This window comes from Melanotaenia boesemani, chromosome 15 (assembly GCF_017639745.1).
Source record: "Melanotaenia boesemani isolate fMelBoe1 chromosome 15, fMelBoe1.pri, whole genome shotgun sequence".
NCBI classification, from domain to species: domain Eukaryota; kingdom Metazoa; phylum Chordata; class Actinopteri; order Atheriniformes; family Melanotaeniidae; genus Melanotaenia; species Melanotaenia boesemani.
This window is the reverse complement of record NC_055696.1, coordinates 21,309,111-21,331,567: the sequence shown is the minus strand read 5'-3', so window position 1 is coordinate 21,331,567 and position 22,457 is coordinate 21,309,111. Positions and strand designations below refer to the sequence as shown.

General features: G+C 41.7%; 1 protein-coding gene across 1 annotated transcript; it reads right to left on the bottom strand.

Annotated features, from left to right (window-relative positions):
• Positions 1 to 1,185: 1,185 nt before the first annotated feature.
• Positions 1,186 to 22,394, bottom strand: gemin5 (gem (nuclear organelle) associated protein 5). Its single transcript, XM_042008448.1, has 28 exons — positions 22,153 to 22,394; positions 20,719 to 20,873; positions 19,541 to 19,722; positions 18,656 to 18,807; positions 18,463 to 18,561; positions 17,885 to 18,017; positions 17,630 to 17,795; positions 15,448 to 15,660; positions 14,447 to 14,532; positions 13,197 to 13,279; positions 11,472 to 11,605; positions 11,092 to 11,165; positions 10,621 to 10,802; positions 10,271 to 10,410; positions 10,009 to 10,180; positions 9,721 to 9,930; positions 9,589 to 9,642; positions 8,164 to 8,289; positions 7,071 to 7,166; positions 6,844 to 6,981; positions 6,567 to 6,714; positions 5,226 to 5,345; positions 4,899 to 5,109; positions 4,553 to 4,822; positions 4,313 to 4,475; positions 3,709 to 4,183; positions 1,722 to 1,809; positions 1,186 to 1,637 (listed from the first exon to the last, which is right to left on the bottom strand). Exons 1-28 carry the CDS (start codon positions 22,292 to 22,294, stop codon positions 1,473 to 1,475), a joined length of 4,377 nt encoding a protein of 1,458 aa, XP_041864382.1. The 5' UTR covers positions 22,295 to 22,394; the 3' UTR covers positions 1,186 to 1,472.
• Between the last annotated feature and the right edge of the window lie 63 nt (positions 22,395 to 22,457).

Sequence of the window (22,457 nt, the reverse complement as noted above, 5' to 3'; positions counted from 1 at the left end):
GATGTTAAATGTGACATTTCTGCACAATCCACTATTGCCTCTGACACCACACGTTAGATATTAAAGCTGTTTGCAGAAATGAATAAAGAGCATCAATTGTTCCATCAATTTACGAGTTAATTCTCCTAAGAGCGCATGCTCGAGGGAAAAAAGAACAGGAATTTCAAGAGAAAGGGAGATGATATTAATAAGAACCTCAACCACTAAAATATGTTCTGTCACTGTGAAACAAAACTTACGTGTTATAAAATCCATCCAGCTAAATAAGGTGGATGTTTGCTGCCAGCATGTCAGTGTGAACGTCATTCAGTAGAGCAGGACGCAGACTGGAGGCTGGAGGTCTAGAAGCAACGCTAATGAAACACACGAGGTGGATTTCCTTTTATTTATTTTTACACAATGCTTTATCGTTGTCCAAATTTCTGTCAAGATGGTCTTTATTCCCTGCAACTCCTTGTCCACCTGGTTAATAGCGGTGATTGTGTCCCTCTGCACCGCCCACCCAGCTGGAGCACCCAGCAACTAGAGAGATATTTAACACTGAATAAACTGCTACCAATCTCAGATGTATTTGTACATATTTATTTTATAAATTAAATGACTAAATTACCGGCATTAGTACTGTCATTTAGCAGACGCTGTTCTCCAAAGCAATTCACCCCTGTGGGATTCGAACTTCGATCTCCCGAATGGGAGACGGATGATCTACCGACTGAGAAAAGTAACATGAGGCCTCTGGTCTTGAGCTCTACTACCCTGCAACTTTAACATTCATCTCTTCCAACACACCTGAATCAAATCAATAGCTCATGAGCAGACCTCTGCAGAGCTGATTGACATGAAGGAATTCAGCCATTTCATTCAGGTTTTTGGAGAAGGAATGCATCTAAAAATTGCAGACAGTACCTCTCGAGGACTGGACTTGGGTACCCCTGTTCTATGCTGTATGCACTGGAAGATTTTCCACTTACTAATATATTTTATTCCCAATAGAATATATGCTACACAATGCTAAACATCACCCTGGAACTACTTTTTACAGATGTGTTGCTGCCATCAGATTCAAAATTAGTTCATATTGTCCATGAAATGTAAAATGTGCCAGTTTCAACATTTTTTATATTTTACAGCATTGCATGTTTTTGTAACTGGGCTTTTTAAAAGAAAAATAATCTAATCCTTGCAGTGAGTTAATTGGGCATTTTATTGGAGCCTTTCGTTACTTCAACTTAAAAAATACATAAACTAGTTTAATAAAGATGCTTCCTCTTTATTAAACTAAAGAGTTGATGACAAGCAACATCATTTTTGATGTTGGTTGTCATGAACTTTGAGCAGTCGCAGGCAGCCGTTAGCTCAACTTCTGAACGTAGAATCACATCGACTTGGTTTATTTAACTTTTTATTCAACAAACAGCTGTACAGGTGAAGTGCTACTGCCAGTTTATAAAAAGAAAAAAAATAGAAAAAAATTATGTGAGGAATTGCCGGGAGGCTTTTAATACAGACGGACTCGTTCCGTATTTACGTAGCAGATCTTTGGCCTCTTGTTGGAGGGAGTCGGAAACCGATGGTGAAGACCTACTGAGATGCAGGAGGACGAGGCAACACTCCACCACATCTGGATGAGGATACATCTGAAAGAAATAGTTCGGTTATAAAATCTGCTCAGTTTCCACCTGATGCTACATTCTGGACCCGACTTGTGTCTGGATATTTACCTTCATTGTGCCGGGCAGGTTGGCCAGCTCCTCCTGGTATTTGGACATCTTACTGGACAAAGACAGAAGAGTGTCCTGGTCCTCAGAACTAGGGGGGGGGGGGGGAGGGGGGGGGGGGTGTAAGCAAATGTGAGCTTCAATAGTCTCAGAGATTACTGAGTATTTGAATAATAGCAGCAACATGTTAATCCTCATAGCCACCATGGTAACAGTAGTTCAGCTTCACCTGCAGATTGAATACGAGATTAGTAAAAAAAAGTAAATTGAAAGCTTTGAGACGAAGCTAGGAGGATATTCTGTAACTCCTTTTCTATTGGATCTAAATTAAATTACTTCTGTACATGGACTTGGAGCTTTCGGAGAAAGGAAGCTCTGCAGCTTCTGCAAACCTTTAGAAAATACTACTGAACCATCTGTGAGGCGCCTCCTAACGACGGCTCATTCAGAATCCGTCTTTCATCCTGTCTGTTCTCTGAGATCTTTCCAGCCAATAAACGTCAACTCTTGCTCTGTCCCTGTCTCTTTTTCCTCTATAAACATCTGCATGATGTGTGTTGATATCCAGTTGCTGGCGAGTGACACGGTGCTGTAAAGTGAAATGCTGCCGCAAAGTGTCGCATCAGGATGAATTGTTTTAATTCACATTATCTACTGAACTTAAAGGCCACACATCAACATTATTTATCAAGTTAGAAAATTTTATAAGTTTATCTACAAACCCACTCTGCTTTGTTTGTTTGGCTCGTGTGGTAAAGAGGGATTTGTTGCCAAACAAGCTGTTGGTTTTGAGCGGGTCATCCAACAGATTGGCAGTTTTAAATTGTGTGAAAACCCCGCCCACCCGGCTAACCGCGTGGTCACCCGGGCGGTAAATGGAGCAAACCTACTGTCAGCGTGCCATCAAAACGAGTCAGAAGCACAAAAACTTTAAGTTGGAAGGTTATGTAGCACTGCTTCAACATTCATTTAAAACAAAAAAGAGTAAAATGTTGAAATGAAATGTTGAGAGACTCTTAGAAAATGGCCGTTACTTAGTCCAGTAAAAAGATGAACGCTACCGTCTTCTCAATTCCACCGCCTGATGATACCTCTGGTCTTGTCACATATTACAACAATCTTCTCTCCTCCTCCCTGGATCAGCTGGCTCCTTTAAAAACCAAAACTATGTCATTCTCCCACTCGGCTCCCTGGTACACCTCAGAACTTCATCAAATGAAATCCCAGAAACATAGACTGGAGAGAATAGTCAAGAAAACTGGACTTTCGGTTCACTTTCAGGGTTGCATAGATTATATCCACCAATACGAAGGAGCTCTTACCTCCACCCGCTCTTCAGTATCATCCCCATACACTGCCACCTTCACCCTTCACAGCTGGGAAGTGCAACTCATTCCTGTCCTTTTCTTTTTCCAGTCCAAAACCAGCATGTCTGTAACCAGCTGACTGCACCAGTAACCACTCCTTCCCCAGACCAGTCACCCTAAATCCTTCAAACCAGAAATCTAAAAAAATCTTCACCTGTGCTGCTCAAAGACTGCACTCCTGCCATTTTTCACCCCCCTCCTGACCAAGCTTTCTCTTGTCCCTCCCCCTCTGGAACGCACTCTTTAAAGACATCTGCGATTGCTCTGACCTGGCCAAAAAAACTCACCAAAACCATCTTTTAAAGCTGCTTTTAATGATGTTAAATGGTTTTATTGGGTTTTCTTTTTGTGCCTTTAATGGGTATCTTGGGTTTTAATGAGTTTTTTTTTTTTTTTTTTAAATATTGCACTTTTCATTCTTGTCCTGCTGTAAAATGTTTGCTGTCTTAGAAAGAACTCTGAAAAAAACTATTACTATTATTATTAAATAAAAGAATAGAGAAAAAGAAAGAGGAAAATTGTAAATAAAAAAAATTGTGGTCACCAAGAAACACTGAATCTGACGAAATAAAAAATGCACAAGAAATTAAAAGAAAAACATCTAAATCACCAACGAGTCTCACCGTTTATTAATGTTTTCAAAGCTGTTTCCGCCTGAAGATGAACTTTGTGAGGGATCGTCGTCCTCTTTCTCCCCAGACTGGAGCTGCCCTCCCTGGGCTCGGCTGTGCTGCAGCACCATGGCGGCCAGCCGCTCCTGGATCTCCCTCACGGCTTTCTGAGCGGCCTGACAGGCGGCGTGATGCTCCGACAGGAGGAGCGATGCATCAAAATCCAGTTCATCTAACCTCTCTGTAGATGGTTCTACAGTCTGGTTCGTCAGTCCCGGGTTCGGCACTTCGTCTTTGGGACCGGAGTCGGCTGCTGAGAGGTGGAGCCCGTTCTGGACCTCCTGGCCGCCTGCTAAGCCCCTCCACCAGCTTTCATACAGACGGTGGTAACATAGAAAAGCCTGCAGGCTGCTGGCGGCAGCTTTAGCTTCGTCTTCACTGTGATGAAGCTTTTTGGGATGTTTCCTGGAGCAAACACTGACATCACCTGGAGTTGAAAAGAAAAGGGATCATTTAACATCTTGTTCATCTTTGTATTTTCTTGCCAAATGAACTAAAACAAAGATTTAACATCTTCAAACACACTTAATTTCTTATTCATGGAACACTTTCCTACCGTCACAGAACAGCAGCCTGCAGAGCTCTGCAGAAACACAGAAGTGTCCCGAATCTCTTGGCCACGCCACCGCTTGCCACAGCTCCTTTATTAACTCTCCATCGTCGCCTAGCAACCAGCTCAGCACAGCTCGGGTCAGATGGACGGAGGAATACAGCAGCACCTGAGGCCAGGCATAAAACAGATTCAGCCGAGTGGAAGCAAAGTGGCCATTTCTCAAGTCTGGTTTGTGGACTCGACCTGTCGGAGCAGTGCGCTGGACGTGGGTGCTGGACTCTCTATGGATTTCAGTTCCTGAAGAAGGGCTGCGATGCTGCAATGTCCTTCTGACTTCTGGGAAACGGCAAACTCTTCCTCCCAGATTTCTCTGACTCGGTCCAGGATGTTGATGAGCTGTCTGCTCGGTGACATCCACTGATGAGTGGAGACGCGGGATGATGGCAAGACGACCTCGGAGGCCTCTAGCGTCACACTCAGCAGCTCAGCCACGCAGAGGTGGAGTCTGTGGACCTGCAGGAGGTTGATGATAAAATGAGGAGCGATGTTACACTGACAGATGAGTTTACATGTGGTCTCGGGTACTGACCAGTAGGCCGTCCTGAGAGCTGAGGACCTCCTGGGCTCCAACCCAGTCCTGAGCAGCAGCCAGATCTTTAGCACATCGCAGTGCCAGCGACTGAGCCAGAGTGTCCTCTCCGGAGATCCTTGCCAGGCCAGCTGCTGTCCTCAGAGAAGAGACGTCGTTCTTTCTGGATACGACTTTAGCTGCATCGAAACTGGAACCAGCAGCGAGGTAACTGGGAGGTGAGACAAAACAAAAGAAACAGTTCAGGTGACGTTAGTGTATAAATACGAAAAAAAAAAAAAATCCCCTTCAACCTTGGAAGATTATCCGGCTTGTTCTCGTTCTGACCATTTAGCAGCAGCAGATAAATGTCCATCTTTTTCCAGCACAGCAGCCCAGCTTGTGTAGAGCTCCTTCAGGACTGGCTCATCTGCAGGCAGCCGGGCTTTGACCAGAGCGATGGCTTCCCTGAGAAACCGACAGACCTGCTCAGTTAGACAAGGAAGTTTAATTATACACATCATCAGATCCACCTGTTCAACTGTTTGTCAACACAAATATCTAACCAGCCAATCACATGGCAGCAACAAAGCACATCTAGTCAAGTTGACATGTTGAAGATGACTTAAATGAGCATCAGGATGAGGAACAAAGGGAATTTAACTGACTTTGAATGTGACATGGTTGTTGGTCTGAGTATTTACTGGGATTTTCACCCACAACCATCTCTAGGGTTTACAGAGAATGGTCTGAAGAAGAGAAAATATGCAGTGAGCAGCAGTTGTCTGGACCAGAATGTCTGGTTGATGTCAGAGGTCAGGGGAGAATGGGCAGACTGGTTGGAGATGATAGAAAGACAACAGGAAGTCAGATCAGCACTGGTTCCAACCAAAGTCTGCAGAACATCATCTCTGAACACACAACACGTCCAACCTTGAAGCAGATGGGCTACAGCAGCAGAAGACCACACCGGGTGCCTCCTGTCAGCTAAGAACAGGAAACTGAGGCTACAATTCACACAGACTCACCAACACTGGACAATAGAAGATGGAGAAACGTTGCTGATCTGACGAGTCTCCATTTCAGCTCCACATTCAGATACTAGACTCAGAATTTGGTTAGACATCATGAAAACATGGATCCATCCTGCCTTGGATCAACGCTTCAGGTTGCTGCTGGTGTAATGGTGTGGGGGATATTTTCTTGGCCCACTTTGGGCTCCTTAGTACCAACATGGTCTGGTTTAACCACTACAGCCTACCTGAGTATTGCTGCTGACCATGTCCATCTCTTTATCACAGTATTGCATCTTCTGATGGCTACTTCCAGCAGGATAATGCACCATGTCACAAAGCTCAGATCATCTCCACCTGATTTCTAGAACATGACAATGAGTTCACTGGACTCCAACGGCCTCCACAGCCACCAGATCTCAGTCCAGTAGAGCAGCTTTGGGATGTGGTGGAACGGGAAATTCTCATCATGGATGCAGCCGACAAACCTGCAGCTGTGTGATGCTGTCATGTTTATATGAAGCAAAACCTCTGAGGAATGTTTCCAACACATTGTAAAATCTATGACAGCAGGAATTAAAGCAGTAAGGGGGACCAACCCGGTACTAACAAGGTGGACCTGATAAAGTGGTTGTTGGTGCGCATCTAGTCAAAACAAAGAGAAGAAGCAGGAAACCTGTAGAGTTTGTGAGATCTCAGCAGGTCGACGGCCTCGTAGAGTTTGTTGAGTGACAGTAGGTGTGACGCTGCCTTCAGGTACTGCTCCTGCAGACAAAGCTGCTTGACGAAGGCCTCCACCGTTTGGCTCCACACATTAAACCCGGCTGGAGAAGCAAACACAGCAAAATAATTATTTTCTCCATTTAAAAACATAAATAAGGTGGAGAAATTCAGACATTAAATACGAGTGAAACAACATCAGTTGAAGATATTCGGTCTCCCTGCAGCCTCACCCATGGGAGCGATGGACAGCAGGTGGTCGTTCAGCTCTCCTCTCTCTGTGGCGAGCTGCAGCGCCCCCTCCAGGTCGCCGCTCCACAGCCGCAGGTACACCACAGAGTCGTAGTGACCCGCCTCCATATGTGCCTCCTCTGAGGAAACACAGCAAAACGACTGCAGTGAGACTGGGAACATCTGGGAAACTCCTCATTTTGACTAATACGTTATCTGTCCGACAAACCTTCTGCCGCAAACATGCAGTACAGAGCCTGTCGGTCAGCAAACAGACCCAGATGGATGTGATCGCCCTGTCCTGGTACACAGCCTGCAGGTGGCGCTGGAATACACACAATAGACAAAAATATTAGTTTTGACAAGTACTTGTAATAATTTCAGCAATTTAATGTTCAATCATAGTAAAGTACCTCAAACTGATCCAATATAACTTAGTTATTATTCAGATTAACGAGGTGCAACTTCAACCTTCAGATAATCTGATAAACAGGAAAACATAAAAATGCATCCAGTTAATTCGACTGGAATAAGTGTTTATTCTTAAAAAGATGCTTGAAGCACGTGGAGGTCAGGAGATGAGTTTAAGGGACAGAAACGTGGTGGTAAAACTAAAAACTGGTCTTTTGTGGGTCTTTTTCTTCTCTCATTTGCTTTGATCGTTTTATTATTATTACTGTTATTGTTATTATTACAATGACTTCTATTCCACTACATTTATAATTGTTTTTAATCAGTGTTACTTTAAATTTTCTTTTCCTACGGCAGCCACATAGCAAGGTTTTCTTCTTCTCTCATCTTAAGTGTGTATTCCTTCTTCCCAACGTTCAGCCTGTTAAATCTTTTATACATCTGCTCTTTGTTTGATTTTTCTAGCATGTTTGTATAATTTTTCACGGCCTGTTTTCTTTTGTAGGTATATAACTGTCATGAAAAAAAAAAAAGTTTGCTACACCAGAAAATCAGCAAACTTATTTTTGTAGAAATTATCTATAACTATCATTACCCTCATAAAAATTATTTTATAATTACTTTCTTATTATAAAAGATTTATTTTTTTCATTAAGGATACAACATGTCTTTAGTGTTCTATCAGTAAACCTATGATTAAACTCACCTCATCAGATCTCTTCTTTTATGAGTGTAAATAATTATTTCTGTAATCAGAGAATTGAAGGAATATTTGCTGCTGCGTAGACAAATCTGTCAAACTAACCTCCTCGTGGCTTTTAAATACAAATGTGGGGCTAAGCTGCACTTCAGTGAAAATCTGCATGTGTAACCATGGCAAAACTTCAGCAGAAGTCCAGTGTGTCTCTCACCGCTGCCGTGTGTGACGGCGGCCAGAGTGACGCAGTCCTGCAGCAGCTCCTCTTTGGGCCGGTGGTCCATGGATGTACTGAGGGGCAGCATGGAGCGAGGCTTCTTCTTCTTCTGCAGGTGTAAATCTGCAGATACACACAGATAAACAGATGACTCAGTCACTGTGTGTGTGTGTGTTATGGAGTTCAGTTTGATCATGACATGATGTTATATCTAGAACACAGAACCATAAATATCAGGATATGTTCATCCTGAGCTCAACCAGACATTTAAATGAAAACATTCTGGATCTTGAACTTGTTCTTATCATAGAAAAGAAAAAACTGAAAGAATAAATTAGTAGACATTCAAGCAGGATATAATTTAAACCCTCCTCCTATTTAGAGTCTCAAACCAAATATTTTTACAACTTAGTTATAATAACCAAGGTAGTAAAATGTGACTTTACATTAGTTACACACCAGACCTGTGTCTTTAATAAAATAACTTAAACACATAAACAGAATAAATAAATAGGATTTAAAGAAGATAAAACAAAACAAAAAAAAAAGCCAATTATTCTGAGAATCCGATTTCTTTCTGGAGGTTTGTGTTAGAAAACCAGAAGAAACCGGTTCACCTGGAGAAGCTTTGAGCTTCACTGAAACTCCCAGTTTTTCTTTGTTTTGTTGCCAGACAGAGTAAAACCAGAGACATGACACACTTTGTTTATAGAAGAGAAGTGTAGGCCTGGGATAGCATGGGTCGGCATTTCTTTCCATATATTTGTATTTTTCAGGGATTCAATAATACTTCATTATTATTCGGTCATGAAACATGAACAAAATAGTGAACTCGGGTCAGTAAAATAATTACTAGAAACGCTATATACAAAGATAATGAAGGGGCTAAGCTGATGATTAAAGCCACAGGAATGTTTAGGAATTTTGTTTGACGTGCTTTTACCTGGTGTAGATGGAGTGAATGAACGCCCAGACGCTGCAGTTAAAAAGCCAATTTAATTTCCTCCGTTTGCTTATAATGAACTACTTAAAACACACATCACGCTGCATGATGACCGGTGTTGCCATGCACACATCATTTCCTGTCTCATATAGTATTACATCAACTGGCTCTTACAGATAGAGATAAATAAACAGAAAGCTACAACACTTATAATACGTAAAAATCTAATAATTATCTTAATTAAAAAAAAGAGGTGGAATCAGCTGATGCTCTACAAATTTCAATATTTTTGGGCCCAATGTGTTAATAAAGTTAGTTCAAGTAAAAAAACATTTTTTAGATGATATTTGTAAATTTGTGTAGAATAAGAGAAATATGGGGATGGGAAACATTTCTTTTGTGGCATATAAAAAGGAAAATCTGAAGTATATAGCAGAGCAGGCTCAACCTGGAGGGCGAGGGTAAGAAAATCGACATACCTGGTTTTTCTTTAGTTTTTGCAGCAGAGGAGGATTTCCTTTGCATCTCAGTTGCTAAAAAACACAAAAGAATAAAATATTATTACCACCGATCCGACTCAGATGTGCGTGATGTGCTTTGTTCTCTGCTACCTGCTGGAGACTCCAGACTGTTTGATGATCTGACTTCATCCCCATCATCATCAGACATATCCAGGTCCATCCCCAGCTTCTCTCTTCCTGTAATCGCCTCTCCGTTCATCTTCGGTGCTGCAGCTCCTCCGGATCCCGACGCAGGTCTGTTCTTGGTCTTCTGCTTGGAACCGGCCTTCTTCTTCTCTTGCAGCATGGTCATCTTTTTCCCTGCAGAACAAGTGAACATCACAGCGTTCAACGCCAAAAACCAGAGAGATGAACCTGGAGGATGAGTTCCTCGCTCACCTTTTGGAGGCTTTGTGAACTCTTGTTGAGAGACTTTCCACTCCTGCACAGTGAAGTCTTTCCCTCCAGTCCAGATGACGTCTGGATCAACAGGTGACCAGTCCACACACAGCAGATAACCAGCATGGCCTCGATAGTTGGACAGAGCCGTCTCTTCCAGGACGTCCCACACCTTTAACAATTAAAAACACAAACTTTTCAATATGTCCGTACGACTCCAGCTGATCTGTGGAAGCGTTTCCTGCCGTTGACCCAGACTGACCTGAGCTGTGCCGTCATACGAGGCAGTGACCAGTCGGCCGCTGTGGTGCGGACTCCAAGCCATGCTGGTGATTTTAGCTGTGTGACCACACAACCTGCGAAACGGCTCCGTGACAACCACCGGGCTGTCTGGAGGATTCTCTGCACACAAACATTTAAAATATTAAACATGTCAGATGATAAACTAAACACACCAAGTCACAGTGTTAACGTCGGGATGAGTCAGCGTTTTATCCATCATATTTCTAACCACCATCGTACATTCAATACTTGTTATGGTTTCAGTGAATTATTAAAGAATACAAATATAAAAACACAAAGTCTGAATAATAAAAGGAAGAAATTTCCCACCCATAATGGCGCAAAGATCGTGCACAAAGACGATGGCGTTGCTGGAGCCCGAAGCCAGGAGCCCGTGCAGCTTGGGCGAAGGGCCGTGCTCGTGATGCCATCGTAACGTGTTGATGATCTTGTGGTGCTGCTGGATGCTGCACAGCAGCTTCAGACTGGGAGCCTGGTACATGTCAATGCACCTGCAGCAGAGCACCGACATTGGAAAGGGATTAAAAAGAAAGAGGGGGAGAAATTCCAGCAGGGCTGCAATCTAAGAAAGAACATTTGAAGGGACATTGACTGAAGTAACTGGTTTGCTGCATGTTCACCAGGACAAACGTGACCTCCAGAACAAAGTTAAAGAGTTTTACAGATCTATTTCATCCGTGGCCTCGGGAAGGCACACTGCTGTTTGACTCTTGGTTCTTTTCCAGGACCTGCACAGGCTGTCTGTGTTGTGAGATGGGTCATGCCCTGCTCGCCACTCACCCATCCTCGTTGCCGATGGCAACAACCTTCCCATCTGGCTTCCAGCTGAGGTCTGTGTGTGGAGACAGCTTGTGCTGTTGGGAAGCAGAGCTCACCGTCACAACCTGTTAAAACTTGTTTTTATTTACAGCCAGCATCAAACATGAAGGAGCAGCAGACGCACCAGGTGGGGTATCGCCTCCGGTAAAGCCCCATCAAAGTAGTTCTGAAGTTTTAGCTTTGATATAAATGCAGATTATATGTGCAGGCTGTCAGATTACTGCTGCTCATCTTTAATTCTTAATAATATGATGCTTCAAGTTCAAAACACCAATGAAAAACATGTACAAAAAACCACAACTTGAATGGTGTGATGCTGACATCATCATCATCATCCTCACCTTGATGTTGTTGGTGTCTTTGATGAGCTTGTCGATGTCCGAAGCCTCTCCACTCAGCTTAGATGGATCATGCTGCAGTATGACGCCTTCCCCTGCACAGCTGTACAGGCTGAAACTCTGCTTTCCCGCTGCACCTGAAAGTCACACATAAATAACTGTGTCTCCCAGATGGGCTGTTGCATGTAAAAACAGACTAATCCAGTGTGATTCACACCCACGATGAATGCTCTAAGCATTCTTCCTTCTTTTGCTGTTTCTGGTGTGTTTCCATCACCCATGGAGGCCTGCATCATGTGTGTGTGCTGATGAACGCATCATTTTGGCCCCGCTGAGTTATGGCTGGTTTCAACCACGACTTGCATAATTCCAGAGAACAAAGTGGTCGAACAAAGCAAAATTACTCAATTTGTGTACAGATGATGCAAGATGTTGTCCGAGTATTTTCATAGCGTAGATGCAAATTCACGCACAAGATACATTAAAAAAAATGTTGAACCACACTACCAGTCAAAGGTTTTAGGTCACCCTTAGATCACTTAGTTCTGTGGTACGAACAACTAATACAGGGAATGAAAAGCTCAGCTCATGTTGGTGCTTTGCAGAGCAGGGGTGCCTGCAGTATCTCTCAAGGCTAAATCTACAGTAGCTGCATCTCCTCAGCAAGAGAAACGGATTTAAAGTCGCTATTTATTGGTGGCAATTAAGTTGGGGTCATATGAGGAAAGCATGAAGCAGGATAGATGTGTTTTTTCAGGGTGTAGCTTCCTGTGAGTGGCTGAAGATGAAGAGAGCCAGGGGCGTGGACACGCTCATGCTCCAACAAAGAAGCCAAATCCTACGACCACTCCCCACCAGTTTAGTCCTATTACAGCATTTTATTATATTTGCTTTCATTCATCATTTTCAGTATAAGAATTGTGTGCATTCATTGTTCTGCATCACGTTTTGGGTGGTTGAGATCAGAGTTAACAGCTTGCTGATTGATATGAGATTGTATTTGAAACTGTTAACCTAAAGAATATTCTGAATCTTAGTCATCTTTGCTGCACAAGAATCATCCTCACATTAAACCACTTATGATGACAGAATCATTCACACACCTGCAGCCTGATTAAATCTAACCAAGCATGCGTAAGAAAAACACAAGTGTAAACAAAGAACTTCCTCCCTGCAAAGATAATAAAAGGCTATGATCAAACCGTAAATCATCCCTAAAATGAGTCAACATCTCAGTGAAAATGTGATATATCAAAGAAGCTGCAGCTTTGCAAATAAAGTCTTTGTTTTATGTGTCTGGTTTTCTCTGCAGATGCAGGAACTGCAGACGTAAAGACTAAGGGAGGGTGCTGAAGTTACCCAGAGGCTGCTGATCCCCTCCTCCTCACCTACTTTAAGTCGTCCTGAACTGGTGCCGAAGCTGCAGACAAACCATCAATGTCAGCCGATTGTCGGCACGGCAACAATTACATTAACAGCTTTGCAGCAGAGTGAGTGACACCCTGATCAAAATGTCACGCGCCGACAGCTGGTTAAATTAACTTCCACCGACTCGACTCTGGAGGAAGGAGGAGGGCTGTGGGTGGCTTCCTCCTCGGCTCCTTCAATTACAGAGTCGATTAGAAAAGTCCACGCCGAGACGTTGGGACTTTTCTGCTGACTTGTCTGGTCATGTCAGAGCATTCATGGTGAACAGCAGCTGCTATTAAGAGTTCATCAGGAACTTACCAAACGACAGTGGGGGAACTGGGGGTCCCCAGGCCAACGTGTAAACCGTTTTCTTGTGATAGGAGCTCGATATCTGAGGAGGCCTGGGAGGAGATGGAGCAGAACAAACACTCGCTCAGTGACACATGACAAAAGCTTTTCCTGGAAGAATATGAGACTTAGAAATGTTTGGGGATTATGAGCAGAATACACAAGGCTCCAAACCAAACTAAAAGAAAGGATGCAAATAATTGGCTTTCACAAAAGTTTCCAGAGTCAACCACTCACAGCATCTTTATTGCATTGAAAAAAAAATTTAATGAAGATAAAAATTCTGCATTTATCAAAACACACCGTACATCATTTATGCCGAACATGCATCTTAACAGACTGCAGGTCTGAAAGTTGTTGCACAAACTTCACATTCAGAGCACTCTCATATCCTGATGGTTGTTTGGGTGCTAAACATCAAGTCTGTTTGTGCATGTGTACTTAAGAAGGTGACTGTAAACAATAATCCAATTATCCCAACCCTGTGGTGTTCACCTCCAAGTAACTCTAATAAATTCATTTATTAGACAAAATAAATTTTACTAGACATAAAACACAGTTAAGGTGCAGTAGGTTCAAGTTATGAAGGAAAAAGGAGTGATGGATGTTGAACTTGAAATAAGGGTGCCTTCTTATAACCAGGTTGCACACAGTTTACATGCACAGCTAAAGCGCAGACATTTCCATTTTATTTTCAACTGGTCGGTTTACGGAAATGTGTAACTTAGGTTGAGTTGTGTTGCTGTGTCTGCACTGTTTCAGATGCATGTAAGGGGTGTTCTTATTGATGTTACTGATTATTTTAAAGACCTATATATGGAGCCATTTTGAATATTTTATAGTCTCAACTAGTTTTATTGGTGGGTTGATATGCACATCCATGTTTTGTGTCTGGGTTTGGCAGTAATTGTAAAGTTAATGTCAGAGTGGTTTGTCTTGGAGGAGGGGCTTCCAGCATAAAGCTGGAGTGGAAGTACTAGAGCTCTATAGCTAAGCGCCTGCTGTTTGACCTGATGCTGTCTTTGCTCCTGAAGGACAGTTTTGTAGTTTTGCTATTTTGTTTAAGTTGTTAACTATTTTTCTACATAATTATGCACATGTGCACAGCTGCACTTTTCACGTTACTGTTGAGCAACTAAAGACAAGACAAAGACACCAGGTGAAGAAAAAAGCCTTCTTATTTTCCTTTCATAACCCAGCCAAGCCTTAAAACTTCTTACTTGTTGGAGAAGACGTCGTAGATGCCGACTTTCCCATCATCTGTCCCAAAAGACAAGGAGCCTTCTTTCATCGGGTGCCACGCCAACTACAAACACATCAAAGGTTGATTAAATATCTCATCTGATGGGATTATTCAGTGTCATCTACAGTCTTTTTCACTTATAACTTTATGTGGAAATGTGTGTAGATGAGATGGAGCAGCCACAGATAGGGATGATAACTAGGAGAAACTTCTTTGGAGGGGAAAAATAAAATAAAACAGTAGGTAAGATTCAATAAAATGTTCTTCTTCAATACGTAGCTTGAAAAAAAAAATAAATACATGAATTGTGACTTGGCTAAAGCAGCAGATTGTCACATTACAGCAACATGTCAAAGATATGAGGACAATCAGATGCAAATTAGCTGCTAAGCTAATGTTGTTGTTCATTTAAATTTGTGTATTTGTAGTTCAATAATGTGCAGTTGTCTCATTTTCACTTATTTCAACAGATAAATTCACAACCTGAGTTTACAAATGTCTCATATTCTGCATGAAAAAGAAAAACCTGGTCTTGCTAGCAGCTTTGCTGAAGAGACATAAATAGACGTTTACCAGTTTTTATCCACTAATTTCTGAAAAGCTCCAGAATATAAAACAGACAAACTTGAATTGAATTATTAAATTATTTGCATCTAAAAATGGGTCATTCGTTGTCAATCATACTGATTTTTACCACTAAATCAATTAAACCAAATAAAATGAACTCTTTAATGCCAAATCTTATTTGATATGAGTTTCTAAGTTCAGCACCACAACAATCCAGTTGTGTCGATCTGACCACTTCCTCCAGTGTGTGGATGAAGCCTGGTGAATGTTGATGTCCTCCAGTTTAAACAATCCTGAAGGATTCATTCTCAGAATAGTTTCCTCTTATAGTTTAATGTAAACGGTCTCTGAAACAATCAGGACTTTGTTGATGAAAAATTCCCATAAACTCTGGGTCAGTGAACATCTCACCGCTGTGACTTTGGACTTGATGCCCTGCCAGAAGGACCGGATGTCGTACTGGTTCTGAGTGCTCAGCGTGCTCCACACACGGATCATGTTGTCAGCGACGCCCAGTGCCAGGCACCCCGAACCCACGGGGGAGAAGGTGAGGGCGTGGATGACACCCCCAAGGGTGGGGAGAGTCCAGCAGCAGCTCAGAGAGCTCAGGTCCCAGCATTTAATCTGAAGAAAATTAGACAGAAAAATCTCAGTTTGGGTTCTAGAGCAGGTTCTAAGTATTCTCTATCTTAGAAGTCTAGTGAAAATCTAGTTTTAAACATTTTCTGTAGCATCTACTGGTCTTTCCAAAAACTAACCGACCTCATGTGCAGTGATAAAGTTTCTACAAGTAGTTTGGAGTGAGCTGTGTAAACACAACTTGATTACAAATTTCCACAATGTTAGAAAAATAAAGCTACAAACATTTTAAAAATTGGTCTGAAACCAGTGACGGTGAGCGCAGCTCTATAAAACCGATAACCACGTTTCCACCAACAAGTCTGGCTCGGGACGGGTCAGTACGTTTTTTTCCTTTCCACAGGCAAAAACTGGGAAAGGCCAGAATATGCAATCCAAGCCGTCCTACTTTTTGTGACCCTTCAGTTGAGGTCCCAATCTTACTGATCCAACCACAGAGGGTGGAGCTTGACACAATGCCATCCACTGATTGGTCGAAAATGTCATCACTTCCTGTGCACTAAAAACAAAGGGGCTCTGTGTTTAAATACACAATCAAGAACACAAATAGTTGGATGTCCACCATTCTCCTCCTCTGCTTCTGTGTCGCATTCTTCGTTACGATTCCAAGAAGGCGTCATACCGCTATGACATCACGCAGCTAACACATCTATCGCTATCCGGCCGATACGCCGCCTACCAGGTAAAGCTACGATGGGTCCTGATCAGACTACACTAAACAGTCCCGTACCGACCCAAACCTGCTGGTAGAAGCAAGGCTGTAGTTAAGAGTCTGGCTCTGAACCTGAGTGAATTAAAACTGATTAGTCATGACATCATTTTCAGCAGTTTGCCCGCTCGAACTCAGACCTGCACTGTGCGTCCACTGTTGCCAACTCCTGAGTAAGAATAGTTGCTATTGGCTGTCCTAAAAGTCACTAGAAGCTGCTAAATGGCATCATCGTCTAATTTGCATAACTAGCCTGGTACAGATAGTTGTAATGGATGCTGCCGCGAAGAAGAATCATGTCGTGGGAGAGGCAAAAACTGATGAAGACTGAAAAAGGCAGAAATTTTAGAACAGTGAAAATAATAATAATAATAATAATAATTTTTAAGTATTTAGTAAAATTTTTCTTTGTTTTTTTATTTAGTTTTAACTGTAGTTTGTTTTTTATAATTAGGGGTCTGCACAGCACCAACTCCTCTTTAAGAGTAAACTATAGATGCTTTCACGTCAGTCTCCAAAAGTCTCCAATAACACCAGAAAAGGTGTCGCTAGTCGTTAGTGGGATCTAAAAACTCGCTAAATGTAGTGATGAAGTTGCTAAGTTGGCAACACAGTGTGCGTCAGACCAGATGACGTGCTGTCTCGCTCTTAAAGCCCCGCCTCTAACATGGAGCTGTAAACGGTTCCATGAGTCAAAACGTTCCTTTAACCAATCTAGTCAACTTTGTGCGTTTCTACTGGTCATGAACATCTTGACTTACAACCCAGCCAGATTTTGTGAATAAATTTTTCATTTATGAAGCATTTGTTTAAAAAAAGAGTTAAATTATCTCACTTGTTATGTGAACTATTCAATCCATAATTTAACGTTTTATCAGTCAAATCAACCTCAGAACCTAAAACAGGTCACTAACTGAACATAGAGCTAGATGACTTCTTATTTTTTATCATTTGATGTAAATATATCCTGTTGTCCATGTCTTAAATTATATTTGTGTCCCTATATTATGTTATTATATGTTGCCCAGGTATTACGTCAATTTATTTGACTATTTTTAAGTCCATCTACCTGCCTAGGGACCGAAAATGGAAATTAGCCACTGGCTATAATATTATGTATGTATCTGAAAATGTACATTAATATGCCTGGTCCCTCTTCTTAAATAAATAAAAATAATAAAAAAATACGGAGATGTCTGCCCAAGAAAGCCTGAAACACTGTGGTGAAATGCTTCTGCCCTCCACCTCTCTGTCCATGGATGTGCTGATGAGCAGCTCTCTGCCGTCCTGCAGGACGACTGAACTGGTGTTGAAGACGATCCTGTTGTGGTTCTGTCCCTCTGAGGACGCTCCAAACAGACTCCATCTCTGCTTCCCCGCCTTGGTCAAATCCCACATCACCAACTCACCGCTGCAGACAAAAAGAAACAAAAAACAAAACAAAGCAGATCAAGTCCATGTTTGGCTTTTAAAGTTGAAACTTTTTTTGACTGCACGCACCTGAAGCAGGTGGACACGAGCTGGGTGGGTCGTCCGTTCGGCCAGTGGACGTTGAGCCAGATTCTCTCTTTGACCCCGGGATCGACCGCTGAGCCCCTCCTCTTCAGGTACGGCAGCTTCAGAGTCATCACACCTGCGAGGGGAGGAGAGCTGATGCCTGAGACTTTCCAGAAGATCAACGTTCATCAGGAGAATTAAGCTCTTCTAGAAAAGGCCTTTTTTCTGCCTCCTGACTGAAACAACAAATGACTAAATACATGTAGTACGCCTTCACAAAAACCACAGCTGTATGTGAAAACTTGGTCTCTACAGAAAACTGAGACATGTGAGATTACTACAGAAGTGTCAGAATCCAGATGTTTGCTACTGGTCAGAGTAAATTCACCTGAAACACAGTAGAACATGTAAATGTTTATCTCCTCCTCTAATAGAAAACCACATCACATTTGGCTCGTCAGGAAGAGGTTAAGGAGCATTTAGCTTAACGTTAGCTGTATAATAAAAGTTTGCAAAACTAAATAAAAACCGAGTTCAAAATTCTTTTAGAAAATGTGGTAATTGTACCAGCAACCCCTCACCTTTTCCCTTCGCTGTGCTCCAGATCTTTACAGTCTGGTCTTTGCTTCCCGATGCCAGATAGCAGCCGTTTTCCTCGCCTGTAGACTCTCCGTTTGTTGCTGCAGCACATCAAAAATAAGTTCAGCTGTTATTGTTTTGTTTATTTTTGTTTGTTGTGTTTTTTTTTTGTTTAAGATGACATCACACTGTTACCTTCACCGTCCTCAGTTTTGCTGCAGAGAGAGTCCTCACCGGCCAGAGGCGACCACGCCAGCGAGTGGATCTCATTGTCATGTCCGCGAAGACGGTGCATCACCTCGCCTTTCTTACTGACATCGATCAGCACAATCATCCCATCTTTGTACCTGAGACAGTGTTGTCATGGTTACTGATGTCTGCATGCTACTTCTAAAACTCAGATTTTATCCATAAACAAATTTATAAAGCAAATTTATGCCAAGTTTTTTTCAGTAATTAGAGACAATATCTCATGTTAGAGTTGAAAATTTTACATTTTTCAACTAAGTAAAGCATGTTTGAGCTGGAAACATTCTGGAAAAACATCATCAACCAGTCAAACAGCTGGTTTCCAGCACACCTGGACCTTTCCCAGTAACTGGAAGCTGAAATAGACAAATTAAAATTAAAAAGAGAAAGCCTGAACTTTGATCTATTTAGCCCTCAAAAGCACTAAAAATAAAATAAAATAAAAACTGAACACTTTCCATCATGCTGCCACAATAGAATTAACTTAAATAAATAAAAACATAAAAAAAGTTTTATTGAATAATTGACAAGGAAATTTTATATATTATAGAATAAATTATTTAATTTTATTTATTCTGTATATATTCAACATTGCATCATTACAACCCCACTGTAAGCAAATATTTCACCTTTTTATATCATAAAACATGTTATTTATACAAATGAATTTAAAGAAAACTGCTGATGAATTGTCATCTAATTTTTGGTCTCTTTTAAACTAAGTTTGTATTCTCTCGGTTTAAAACCAGAGTGACTGGTATCTGGTTCAGATCCGAGTTCCTGACCTCAGATCTGCAGCCTTTGTTCTAAACTCCTTAACTATGATCTCACCCAACGGCCACAGAGCTCCAGGTGTGAGGGGAGCAGGTGAGGCAGAAGATGCTTCTGGGTTCAGGGAAGAAGCTGGCCGTGTCTCCTGTGTGGAACCAGTGGATCAGCACGACTCCTTTCTCATCACCCGACACCACCAGGTTTTTATCCACTGGGGACCAGTGCACTGCCGAGACGGGGGTCTGTGTAGACCAAACAACTCAAATGACTTTCTGTTGATGCCGAGTGGAAACATCCTGAAACATTTTCTGACTGTTTTGTGATTCATTCACATTGGGATTTATTGTAAATAGAACATGATGGCTGCCCTGATCTCTGTATGTCATTTCTATAGATTCAACCCTCAGGAGTTAGTTTAATTTAATTAATTAATTTAAATGTCCACTTCTACAACTTCAGCTCTGATTAAACATTCAATTCAATAGATACAATTGTTAAGAGAGGAAAAGATGAGAAGTAATTAAGAATTAATTTTCAATAAAACTAATTTTGGGTGGCTGGGAGAATTTTTAAAGAAAATCTGTCAGTGAAAAATTATGAATAAAGATTAATCTTTGACCCATTCAATACATTTTTTTTTAAATCCCACATAGCCACCCAAAATTTGTTTAATGGAAAATAATTTCTTGTTGGGTTTTCTTTAATAAACAAATATTAGCATCATGTAATCAAACTGGCATTTAAAGAGTTAAAAAATCTGAATTGTCGTTCAATATTTTATAGTTCTGATCAGAACTGAAAAAGCCAAAATGCAGGACAGATGAAGCAATGACAGACATGGTCCTTTCCCTCTGTGGTGCAGGGATAAGGTGTTATCATGGAACAGGAATCATCTAGTCATTCAAATGTATTTCAAAGGCTCAGCTGAAAGCCTGGATGACCCCTTCTCCTTCATCATCGAGGCCAAGGTGGGGACGTGGGATTGGGCCTTCAAACTGATGCAGTGTTTGTCCCCCGCAGAATAAAAAACCATGTCACCATCCTGTCAAGCTCTAATCTCACAGCTAAGTCTCTCTGGACCAGGTCAAGAAGGAACTAGAATTGTAAAAGCAAAATGCACAACAAAAAGCTGCCATCTGTAAAGAGGATGCAGCAGCCTGCAGGGGGCGCCAGAGTGACGTGAAAAATGCCTTAAAAAAAAGTGGAATTAGGACAACCGGGCAGATGTCGACTCTCACCGGATGAGCCGTATGCTCCCTGATCAGAGTCTTTTTCTCCGAGTCCCAGAAGCGAACGCTGCCATCAGTGGAGGCGCTGACACAGACGTGGTTCTGACCTGCATGCTGACAGAATGAAAACCCCGACACCAAGTCCCTGTGGCCCACAAGCTCACCTGCAAAAGACAGGAAGGACACGTTACATTACTCTACTCTGGTGAAAACATGTCTGTGGATCTTTTATATGAAAATAATCAGGGTTCAGTGTGTGGTTTGAAACTAGACTAAACTAATGAGAGGTGCATGAAAGCAACTTGAATTATGGGAGTATGCTAATTATAGTCTGTTAACAGAGATGCAATAATACTCCAGACAACCTCACAGAGACTCAGTTCATTTGTCTAATCTGGACCAAGAAGTCTTTCACAACCAAACATTTTTAACGACATCTCAATTTTTAAGATACATGTGGACGAGAGGATGAACAATAAGGAATAAAAGAGAGGACACCCCTGTATCTGGCAGAAGTCTTTTCAGCATTTGTGGCATCTGAGATGGGTGTGACATGTTGTCAGAAGACTTGAAGAAAATATCTGTTATTCCAAAACACATGATCTGAAGCTATTTTAACAGGAATAAGAAAACACGGCTCATGTATGAGGAGCCAGTGACCAGAAATAGACCATACCAACCAAACACTTTGAAACACCACAAAGCCTCAGTTCCAACTATAAAAAAGGTTTGAAATTAGGCAAAAAGATAAAGACCCACTTCACCAGCCAAAAATAAAATTACTGAATAGACATCAAAAATGGGAAAAAATTAACAAACACTGCTGGGACAGATGAAACCACACTGCCAGAACACAAATATATAAAAATGTCTTAATTCACTCTTCCAATAGCTAATCATTTTCTCATTCAAATTCAGGTTTTTTTTCTTTTCATTTTCTGCATCTATAATAATGTCCTGACATCACACTATATAATTGTCAGGGATGCATCATTTGTGTTTTACACTATTTAGTCAATGTTTGTCCATTTATGCATCTTAACTAGGAGAATACAACATTTTCGTCTGCTTTGCTGCTGCATCATTCACATCATCCCTCTTTACGTTTGACTGTATTAATTCTGCTTAACCTTTATTTTCAGTTGGTTCATGGTGGAAACAAATTAATTGATCTATCCTTGAAGTTTTTCCTGCTGTGAATTTTTGACTGTGAAAGTATGGATGCGATCGGACCATCCGGTTAATCACTACATTCAGAGGAAGCTGCTTCTTTCAGCATCTGTAATCACCACACCTGAGAAAATTTGGTCCACCTGAATTGGCCAAATGAGTTACTTTCATCTGTAACATGTTGTTGGGTGTTTTAAAAAAGAAAAATATATACATATGAACAGCCTTGATCCGCGAGATCTGTGTGATGTGTAGCAGGGACGACTGACTCACCTACGACCCTGCATGAGGATGCAGACACGTCAATCAAGTAGACTACATTTTTGGCTCCGACGCCCAGCAAACCGTTGTTGTTGACATCACTGCAGCGCGAGCAGTACCAGTTGGGGGAGGCGGGAAGCGACCTTTCACGCATGGCGTCTCAGACACTTCTAATAACTTTATCTTTTCCTGTTAAAAGTTTGAAAACCACACTCCTCACATGTTACCTGGACTCTTCGTAGCTACAACACTAATGGTCGTACAGTCGGCGTGGTGTCGTAAATCCTGTCATTGTCAAGTACGGGATCCTATATGTG

Bases quoted from the DNA above. Each gene is read 5' to 3' on its own strand.
- gemin5 (XM_042008448.1), bottom strand. From the start codon at position 22,294: ATGCGTGAAAGGTCGCTTCCCGCCTCCCCCAACTGGTACTGCTCGCGC. The intron at 18,562-18,655 runs GTAACAGTGTGA...GATGTGCTGCAG, and splicing joins CAAAACTGAGGACGGTGAAG to CAACAAACGGAGAGTCTACA. The intron at 7,167-8,163 runs GTGAGAGACACA...TGTGTATTCCAG, and splicing joins CGCCGTCACACACGGCAGCG to CGCCACCTGCAGGCTGTGTA.